The sequence below is a fragment of the Apis florea genome, unplaced genomic scaffold, assembly GCF_048593485.1.
Source record: "Apis florea isolate Af1SG1 unplaced genomic scaffold, ASM4859348v1 contig_3081_pilon, whole genome shotgun sequence".
Taxonomy (NCBI): Eukaryota; Metazoa; Arthropoda; class Insecta; order Hymenoptera; family Apidae; genus Apis; species Apis florea.
Window position 1 is genome coordinate 5,385,915 of NW_028256703.1, and position 10,835 is coordinate 5,396,749.

At 40.4% G+C, this 10,835-nt stretch overlaps 2 protein-coding genes across 23 annotated transcripts in view; one reads left to right on the plus strand and one right to left on the minus strand.

The window, feature by feature from the left end:
- Positions 1 to 9,371, plus strand: part of Lar (tyrosine-protein phosphatase Lar) — a 204,905-nt gene extending 195,534 nt beyond the window's left edge. For all 12 annotated transcript variants that reach the window (XM_086909097.1, XM_086909103.1, XM_086909096.1 and 9 more), the window contains 6 exons: positions 57 to 256; positions 351 to 517; positions 595 to 1,955; positions 2,052 to 2,278; positions 2,358 to 4,164; positions 4,285 to 9,371. In XM_086909097.1, coding sequence (XP_086765223.1) covers positions 57 to 256; positions 351 to 517; positions 595 to 1,955; positions 2,052 to 2,278; positions 2,358 to 4,164; positions 4,285 to 4,353 — 3,831 coding nt within the window. In that variant the 3' untranslated portion in view covers positions 4,354 to 9,371. The remainder of the gene's footprint in view (positions 1 to 56; positions 257 to 350; positions 518 to 594; positions 1,956 to 2,051; positions 2,279 to 2,357; positions 4,165 to 4,284) is intronic.
- An 83-nt stretch (positions 9,372 to 9,454) lies between these two features.
- Positions 9,455 to 10,835, minus strand: part of LOC100863322 (putative Golgi apparatus membrane protein-like protein CG5021) — a 35,557-nt gene continuing 34,176 nt past the window's right edge. For 4 of the 11 annotated variants that reach the window (XM_086909124.1, XM_086909122.1, XM_012483493.3 and 1 more), the window contains 4 exons: positions 10,742 to 10,818; positions 10,401 to 10,635; positions 9,762 to 10,004; positions 9,455 to 9,680 (listed from right to left, as the gene is read on the minus strand). In XM_086909124.1, the coding sequence (XP_086765250.1) occupies positions 9,615 to 9,680; positions 9,762 to 10,004; positions 10,401 to 10,635; positions 10,742 to 10,818 (621 nt within the window). In that variant the 3' untranslated portion in view covers positions 9,455 to 9,614. Of the gene's footprint in view, positions 9,681 to 9,761; positions 10,017 to 10,400; positions 10,636 to 10,726; positions 10,819 to 10,835 lie in introns of all 11 variants that reach the window. The other 7 variants (XM_086909121.1, XM_012483492.3, XM_012483494.3 and 4 more) reach the window with 3 other exon arrangements.

Sequence of the window (10,835 nt, forward strand, 5' to 3'; positions counted from 1 at the left end):
CGAGTTCTCGACTACGCATAGATGGACGGATAGATTTCGTACGTTTCTTTTTCCAGGGGAAGGATCTGTTGAACGAGCCGATACGACGCGACGTGCACGAAGGCGTGCTGGAAGTGAACATTACGGGGTTGCAACCCGACACCAGATACTCGGTACAAGTGGCCGCTCTGACGAGAAAGGGAGACGGCGATCGTTCGCCGCCGGTTCACGTGAGAACTCCCGGAGGTGTGCCCAACAGGCCTCACGTTAACGTAAAGTACGCACGTTTTATCCTTTCTTTCTTTCTTTCTTTCTTTCTTCTCTTCGTCGAATCTCGCCGAATCGATTTCATCGATTGGCGTTTTGTCCAGAGTTTTGTCCCGAGATCCCGAGATGCTGGAGCTCGACTGGTCGCAACCCACGCAAACGTACGGCGATCTATTGGGCTACAGGATAAGGTACGGGATTAAGAATCAAACGTTGAAGGAGGAATTTATACAAGATATCCATCAGCACACGTACAAGATCACCGATCTCGGTAAGTTTCGATTCGATCTTCCCTTCCTTTCGATCGATCGTCGCAAAACCCTTCTTCTTCTCCTTTTTGTCTCGCAGGGGAGAGAGGCGTGGATTACGAGTTCAGAGTGGCCGGACAAAACGCGATCGGGTTCGGGCAGGAGACGGTACGGTACTGGTTCAGCCCGGAAGGATTGCCCACCGGCGCCCCGACCAATTTATCCTACTTCTTCCAAACGCCGGACACGGTGTGCGTGACGTGGGACATGCCTCTCCGGGAGCACAGGAACGGTCAGATAATCGGTTACGACGTGCAATTCAACAAGAAGAACGATCACTCGACCACGATTAACCGGAACACGACCAAGACGAGGGCGGTTTTCACGAATTTGGAGGAGAACACCGAGTACGTGTTCCACGTGATCGCGCGGACCTCGAGAGGGAGCGGGCCGATCTCCGAGAAGATCACGATCGTGACCGAGAAGGACATGGGTCGGGCGCCGATGTCGGTGAAAGCCGTGGCCACCTCGGACACGAGCGTGGAGGTTTGGTGGGAGCCGGTCCCCAACCGGGGCAAGATCCTCGGTTACCAGATATTCTACACGACGACGGCGGTCGAGGATCTGGACGAGTGGAAGCAAAAGACGATCGGCCTCACCGAGTCCGCGGATCTGGTCAACTTGGAGAAATTCACCCAATACGCGATCACGGTCGCGGCGAGGTACAAGACGGGGCTGGGCAGGCTGAGCGAGAAGGTGACGGTGAAGGTGAAGCCGGAGGACGTACCCCTGGATCTGAGGGCGCCCGACTCGTCCACCCATTCGATGACCCTCTCGTGGAAACCGCCGATACGGTTGAACCCGATGAACTACAAAGTGTCGTTCGACGCGGTGAAAGAGTTCGTGGACTCGCAGGGGATCACGCAGACCCAGATCGTGCCCCGTAGGCAGATCCTGTTGGATCCGAGCGTGACCACGACGACGATAAACGAGCTGCAACCGTTCACCACGTACAACGTGAACGTGAGCGCCGTGCCGAGGGACGGCCAGTACAGGCCACCTGCGAAAATCACCATCACCACGCAAATGGCGGCCCCCAAGCCGATGGTCAAGCCGGATTTCTACGGCGTGGTGAACGGCGAGGAGATCCAGGTGATATTGCCCCAGGCGTCCGAGGAGTACGGCCCGATCTCCCACTATTACCTGATCGTGGTGCCCGAGGACAAGTCGACGGCCGACAAGCAGCCGGACGAGCTCACCGAGGACATGATCGCTGGCAAGGGGGCCAAGCAGGAGAGGGAGAACGCCCCGTACATTGCGGCCAAATTCCCCCACAGAGATATTCCGTACACGTTCCATCTCGGTAGCGGGGATATATACGACGGTTACGAGAATCGTAGACTCGAGAAGAACAAACGATACAGGATTTTCGTCCGTGCCGTGGTCGATACGCCGAGAAAGGTGGGGGATCCGTTCATCCGTTTCGACGAACGAAACGAAAGAGAACGAGTCTAATCTAAATTGTCGTATCTCCTTCTTTTCTTTCTTTCTTTCCAGCATTTGTACACCTCGTCCCCTTTCTCCGAATACTTGTCCCTGGACATGAGGGAAGTACCGCCCGGCGAGCCACCCCGACGTCCCAATCCCAACACCCCGGTCGATGGAAATCCGGAAGTGTCGGTGAAAACGAGCGGGCAAGAGCCGGGAATGGTGTGGGTGGTCGGGCCGATAATAGCCGCTCTAATGGTCAGCGTGTTCCTCGTCCTTCTTTTCGTCATTAAAAAGTGAGTATTCGAGTATGAGGCCTTCGTTGTCGCGATCTTGTTATATATATATATATATTATATATACTGTGTTGTATAGACGAAGACAACCGTGCAAAACACCGGATCAGGCGGCCGTCACCCGGCCATTGATACCCGCCGACATCAGTTCGAATCACGCCCCATCCGATCCGGTCGAGATGCGCCGTTTGAATTTCCAAACGCCCGGCATGGTGTCCCATCCGCCGATCCCGATCACCGAGCTGGGCAATCACATCGAGCGGTTGAAGGCGAACGACAATCTCAAGTTCAGCCAGGAGTACGAGTCGATCGAGCCCGGCCAACAATTCACGTGGGACCACTCGAACATGGAGGTGAACGCGTCGAAGAATCGTTACGCGAACGTGATCGCGTACGACCACTCGAGGGTGATTCTCCAAACGATCGACGGTATGTCGGGGACGGATTACATAAACGCCAACTACTGCGACGGATACAGGAAGCAGAACGCGTACGTGGCGACGCAGGGCCCGCTCCAGGAAACGTTCGGAGATTTCTGGAGGATGTGCTGGGAGTTGAGGTCGAGCACGATCGTGATGATGACGAAACTGGAGGAGAGGACGAGGATAAAGTGCGACCAGTATTGGCCGAGTCGAGGATCCGAGACCTACGGTTTGATGACGATCGCGATCACCGATGTCCAGGAATTGGCCACCTATTGCATCCGAACGTTTCAATTATCGCGAGCGGGCTACTCCGAGAGGCGGGAGATAAAGCAGTTGCAGTTCACCGCGTGGCCGGATCACGGCGTGCCCGAGCATCCCGCCCCCTTCCTTCAATTCTTGCGCAGGGTCAGATCGTTGAACCCGGCCGACAGCGGCCCGTTGATCGTCCACTGCAGCGCCGGGGTCGGGCGGACCGGTTGCTTCATCGTCATCGACTCGATGCTCGAGAGGATCAAGCACGAGAAAATGATCGACATATACGGCCACGTCACTTGTTTACGCGCCCAGAGGAACTACATGGTCCAGACCGAGGATCAGTACATATTTATACACGACGCGCTTTACGAGGCCGTGATCTGCGGCAACACCGAGGTACCTGCCAGAAACTTGCACTCCCATATACAGAAATTGATGCAGCCCGAGATCGAGAGTATCACCGGGATGGAGTTGGAGTTCAAGAAATTGTCCAACATCAAGGTGGACTCGTCCCGTTTCATCTCGGCCAATCTTCCCTGCAACAAGCACAAAAATCGATTGGTGCACATCCTGCCGTACGAGTGCACCAGAGTTTGCCTCCAACCCCAACGGAACATCGAAGGATCCGATTACATAAACGCGAGTTTGATCGACGGTTATCGATACCGAGGCGCTTACATAGCCACCCAGGGGCCCCTTTGCGACACGACCGACGATTTTTGGCGAATGCTCTGGGAGCACAACTCGACCATCGTTGTCATGCTGACGAAATTAAAGGAGATGGGCAGGGAGAAGTGTCATCAGTACTGGCCGTCCGACAGGTCGATCCGTTACCAATGCTTCGTGGTCGATCCGATCGCCGAGTACAACATGCCCCAATACATTCTGCGGGAGTTCAAAGTGACGGATGCCCGGGACGGGGCCAGTCGTACCGTCAGACAATTCCAGTTCATCGATTGGCCCGAGCAGGGTGTTCCAAAGTCCGGGGACGGGTTCATCGACTTCATCGGCCAAGTGCACAAAACGAAGGAGCAGTTCGGCCAGGACGGGCCGATCACCGTGCATTGTAGCGCCGGCGTTGGGAGAACCGGCGTTTTCATCACTCTCAGCATCGTGTTGGAACGCATGCAGTACGAGGGGGTGGTCGATATTTTCCAAACAGTGAGAATATTGCGCACCCAACGACCAGCCATGGTTCAAACCGAGGTCTGTAATCTTTGAGCGATCCAATCTTTGAATTTTCCAATAATTTTGTATCGTCTAAAAAAAAAAACGATCGTACGTATATATATATATATATTATTTTATATTATATTATTTTCGCAGGATCAATATCAATTCTGTTATCGCGCCAGTTTGGAGTATTTGGGTTCTTTCGATCATTACGCCAACTGACAACCCGATACTCGCGAGGAAAGGGAATCGACGACGAGGGACAGACGAGATCGACAAAGGAACGAGAGGGACGGGGAACGGGCAAAAGTGCGCCGCGTTTAATTAATTTTACCGATTAATTGACTAACTTGAGAAAAAGTATGTAAGTTTGTAAGTATGATATAAAGCCTGTACCACGTGTTTCCACGTACGGCAAAACGTACTATACGTAGTACCTTCCAATGACAAATACAGTAGAAAGGCGATAAATTATTAATCTGTCGAGCAACTGTACAACCAAGTAGTAACCAAATATCTTATAGTCAATGGTGTCGCGACAAGTCTCGAGATACGCGGAAACGAGTTTCGCTTTTATCGGCGCGGTTACGCGCGTTAAATTAACCGATTTCCATTCAAAAATTTCCCAAATAGGAGAAACGAAAAAAAAAAAAAAAAAGAAAAGAAAAGAAAGAGAGAAGAAGATCGAGAAGAAGAAGAAGAAGAAGAAGAAAAATCGTTTGGAATCGATTATATAAACGGTATGGAATCAAATATTTGTACGAAAACAATCATATTTGTAGAAATAATCCTCGCAATTGACAAATTATTATTTTAACACCGATTTTATGGTTCGAAAAAAATGAAATAATACACACGCTCGCGAATAGTAACTTACATCACTCGTGTAAGTACTTATTATTTATATACACCGTGGTTAAACACGCATTAGAGATTAAATATTCTCGAATCGATGCGAAATCGAAGAAAAATCGGAGACGAAATATGCGCTCGGAAAACAGCTCGTGATTGAAAGTGATTCGATGATGTTCGTTCAAACATATCCAAACTCGAAGAGATAATTTCCGATTATACACACATCTCCCGCGAGAACTTTCTCGAAAACACACGTCGACATTTGCTTTTGCAATGAGACTAAAATAACGATAAGAATAATAAGCGAGAAACGAACCGACGAGCATTATTATTTTACGATCGCGTGTTTTACTCCCGATCACCGTTCACCGATATTTCGTTCTACGTAGAAAACAGTTGAAACAATTTCTTGTTCGTTTCGGAGAAGAGAACAGTGCTTCCATATTACACACTGGGAATGAAACTTTTAAAAAGGGATTATATACTCTAAGGAACTGCGAAGGCGAGAGTTAATAACGAACGGAAAAAAAAAAAAAAAAAAAAAAAGAAAAAAAATAAAGAAAAAAAAAAGCTGAGAAGAGAGCATGCGTGGCACGTTCCAAAAGTACTTATGGATGGCGACACAAAACATATCGAGAAATTTGGAAGAAATAGGGAAAATATATTGGTAAATAATAAGGAACGATAAGAAAATTTCTCACAGAGACGTAAATTTCCGCTGAGCTACGAGAAAATTACCATACTGCCAAATCGACAATTATTATTCATGCTGAATCCATTACGCACGATAGGGATCTTCTCATTACCTATTATAATTTTAAGTATATTAATTATTAAGGCGATTGTTCTAAGATTAGTTTGTAAGCGATGCCATTAGAGGAAGAAAAAAAAAGGGGGGGGGAGGGGGGAAGGGAAATAATGCGAGTAATGTATCGAATGAAGGAAGTATGAAAGGAAATGAAAGGAAACGGTGCCTATATTCAATTAAAATGCACAAAGATATTGTGCAGGTTTCTACGCGAACTAATTTAATTAATTAGAAGCACTGTATGTCGGATTTGCGTATATCCATTCCATCGAACCCTCGATACAACCCTTGTGTACAAATCTCCATTTTAGGCTTCTATATAATTCGCCTATTTTTTTTTTTTTTTTTTTTTTTTTTTTACAATTTTTCCGCCTGTTAAACTATCTAAACGCTTAAACGCATTTTTCCAAAAACGTGTTTGAACTGTTTCTCAACTCGGTTCGAATCGATCGAAACCGATAATACGATATACTCGCTACACTCCTGATATAATTATACTCGTTTCTGATCTGTATCATATAAAATCATATTTTGCGTTGTTATAAAAAAAAAAAAGGAAAAAACCTAAGTAAAGTCAACGAAACTTCGTATACATACGTACATGTATATACATTGGATCATGATCCCCGGCACGGGTAACGCGCCAAATCAATGCCAAAAACAGTTGTTAATTGTGCATCGATCGTGATCGATCCTATGCTTCGTAATCCTTTTTCACAACGATACGAATTTTCGAGATATAATACTATATATACTATTTGCGATTCAAAGATTTACAAGTGAATAGTCTATGAGGACAATAAACAATGTGTTTGTTTATATACTTTCTATATTTCGAAATTCTCATGATATCGTGCAGCGTAGAATCGTTCTAGCGCTGTTCGATAATGGTAGAGCAAAAAAATTCTATTTATAAAAATATAGAATACATGTGTGTGTGTTTGCACGAATACCGAATAACGAATATATACTCATAGGAACGAATGAGATCTCTTTTCGTTTTTGGCATTTTTTTGGCTTCAATCTATCTGTTTCTCTATATAATGATACGATAATTTTCTGCACCTTGTTGTATTATCGTTCGTATTAGAATTTAACGAGCGAAACAAAAAAAAACAAACGAGAGAAAGAAAAAAAGAACGAGGAAAGAAAAGGAATCATCATACATTTGCATTTACATCGTTCAATTCTTTGGATTATTTTCAATTTGAAAATTTCATTCAATCGAGCATTCAACAATATATCATATTTTGTGTTAAAAGTGGTTCTCGAGGGTCAGGAATTGTGACTAAGTGTACATAAATGCACCGTTTGTCATTAATAACATTATATAAATATAAATATAAATATAACTATAAATATGAATATAAATATAAATATACATACATAAGTAAAATGATAAATAATATATACATAGATATATATTATAAATATCATGATTGAAGAGAGTACGCATTTAAAAAAAAAAAAAAAGCTGTGGATATTTTCTAGACTGTCAAGATCAACTTTTCTTTTTTCCTCATCGTTGTTATACTTTTCAATTTTTTTTAACGCACCTTTTGATACTGTTTTTTTATTATCATTGTTATAATTTCTTTTTCGCGCAACTTTACCTGCTTGATTGTCTCTTTTTTTTTTTTTTTTATACAACGTTTACATTGAAGACGTTTAATCGTATCTCATCTCGTTTTATTTGACTTTATTGTAAGACTGAAGGCCATTGCGTCTCTTAATATATTATCGTGTACGTGTATTTTTCGGTACTTTTAAAAGTACTTAAACCACCTCGGTCGATCTTTTCGAAAGATTATATAATACTATATTTAATCTTAGTATCTCTCTCATTGTCCGTTGAAATTTCGAGATTTCACCGAGTGTTCCGTTCTTGCGTATGCTTGCGTTCAACTTATACACGCATCCATATCGTTACATTTTCTTTTCTAACTTTTTTTTTTTTTTTTTTTTTCCACTTCGCAAAATATAATATTATCAAATTCGTTCCCCGATATTCGATTATTACACATTATTGGCCTTTGGTGCGAGCATAAAAAAAAAATTACATTACTCGAAATAATTTTATTTTTATAATTATTTTTTTATATTAGACTACATTTACTACGTGTACATTACATTTCTTCGTCCTCTTTTTTCATATTCTCCCCCCTCCCACCCCACCCCACACCCCTCTCCGCTCCCCCTCCTCCTTCCTTCTCGTTTTAATCTTATGTAATTCGCGATATCGTGTTTCTACTCGGAATATGAATTCGTTGTTGCTACGTTGACAATGAAGAGACACGAAACGACTGTTATTCAGTAAATCAAATCAACAGTGATTAAGCAATTCTTCGAATAATAACTTCTCTCTCGAATATAAAAATTTGCCATTGTTAAAAACTACGATTAACATAGAAACTTATTGATGAAATCAACTTGTTACTTAGTACGTGGTACGAAATTCATCATTGAAAAGTCTGAGAAATTAAAAGTACGGAAAAGAAAAAAGAGAGAAAAAAAAAGAAATAGGCATATTTCCTTGAACGGCAACAATAACAAAATAACTGTAAGAAACAATTATTTGTACAAAGTTAAAAGGGGTAAAAAAAAAGGAGAAAACAATTTTAGTTCAAATAATCTATTCGTGGAATAAGCGAGATAAACTTTGATAGCTTTGATACTAATAATTTTAATATCATTGATGGAGTTTGTTATTCTTCGATTATATCTTTAATTGCATACACACAGAAATACATGTATGGAAAAAATTAAAAAAAAAAAAAAAAAAAAAGAGAGAAGAAATATAATTCTGCACAAAATGCAGTTTCGCCAAGTCGGTCGACAACTTCGCGTTCAAAGTTCCAGACTAAAATACAATATGTTACGGGAAACGAAAAGTTAAATGATTGTATAAACATATTACTAGTTATAAGTTAGTAGCATTAAATTGTATTCGATGAATTTACCAATTCAAAAAAGTCCACGATATTCATATATTTATAAGATAACGATCGTAACGTTATTTACGTTCTTTTGTATCATTCCAAAAGTTTTGTGTATGTTGTACGTTAGTTGCGTGTCTATTGTTAGTGTTTATAATTTTTTATATCCCAGAGTGTATAGCAATATGTGGTTTGTTGTATTCTTCTTCTTAAAAAGCATGCAAGCACTCGTATTTTCGGAGCAATCTTTCCTATAATACAAACAAAATACAATCGGCCATTATCGCTCCGTGCAATACCGAGACGAGTTTGTTACACTGTGCGTAAGATCATCTCGAGTTCATACATTCGGATAAGATTGTAGTCGTAACGATTACAGTCGTTAATTCCGAGGGAAATATGAATTAAAGAAACAAAGAATAAGTCAAATATTAAATATCGTTGAAAGAATGGGAAATTATTTTGTGATACTTTCTTGCCAGAAAGAATACAACAGGCTGAAGTGAATATAATAAATGCAATGTTACTGATTAACACCTATACAAATTAAATATTGTGTAATAGAAAGTCTGTTGACAAGGAGAAATAAGATGTACATTATGTATTGCCCTGTGGCATCAATAAACTAATAATTAACGTAATGTTCCCATTCAACTGCTTTTCCTTTATTTTATATATATATATTTCTTATGTGACAAAAAAAACAAGAAACAAGAAAACAGCATTTTGTTTTTCATACTTAACTTAATTTTATGTTATCCGATCAAGATATACAAGACAAATTATTATATACGACGTTATTATATACAAATTGATATTTTTTTTTAATGATCATTCATCACGATATCGTTTTTATATGATATCATTGTTGAAATTTTCTAATTTTATATCACATTGGTCGGTTCGTTTGAATTACCCGTGGGAGGACTTCTAGTCATCATGGATGCAACCTGAAAAATATAAATAATGATTATGAATCGATTCGTGATATGATATCGATAATTGCAACGAATATTTATTTATTTACTAACATTTTGTATGACTTGTTTCCTCAAAAAATCACTAGTTGCTGCAGAAATATTTTTATCATTTCCCATTTTGCATTTCACGTATCCGTATAAATTTGCACCATTTAAAACAATCGCGATGCAAACGAGTAGAAGCCACTTAAATCTTAAACTAAATAATGCCACCACAAAAAATACTGACCATAAAAGGGGGCAAAGGATTAAAGCTAACCAAAAGATACGAGCTTCCGTGGTATTAATGCGATTCTGTTGAACACCCTGAAACACAGGGTACATAATAGACCTTGTATTTTATAGTAAACAATTATAATTTTTTATATATTTTTTTTCTTGCCATTTACTAAGAATGCTAAAACTTTAAATTCCTGCATAATTATAACGTTTCATTTCTTTTTAACCAGAATATGTCAAGGCTATATAATGTGAAATCTAGTAATCCTTGAACTATTCATTCAAGAAAAAGCAATGTCTACCAAAATATAAAAGAATACCAAAATATAAAAGAATGAATACATATAATAAATGTAAATCAATCGGTTTATAAGTTTAATCAAATAGAGAGTATAATCAATAATAAAATAAAATTGGATATAACTGGATATATATTTTTATCCTTATACGATATAAAAATTAAAAACAAACCTTTTTAGATTCAAATACCCAATGGCTCTTTCCATTATCATCCACGTAATTCCACCATCTAAGTCCAACCATTAGTCTTCCAGTAATATTTTTTACAGTCCAGAAATCCATTGATAAAAGTAATACAACAACAACAAAACTAGTTATAAAACTATTTGAAAACCATCCACATAACATATATGCTATTATCGCTGATATTCTGAAGGCTAAATGAAATATGGTGACATATGGATGCCTACAAAAATTTAGTTTTATCAATTTTAAATGTGTAGCTGTTTATATGTATGTATATATATATGTATGTATATAAAAATTCATATATTTACATAACATAAACGTACTTGAGCTTATTACTATTTTGACTCGTTTCATCTTCTTCGCCAAAAGCAATTGTATCATCGTCCATTAGCAAAGGAACCTATAAAAAATAATATA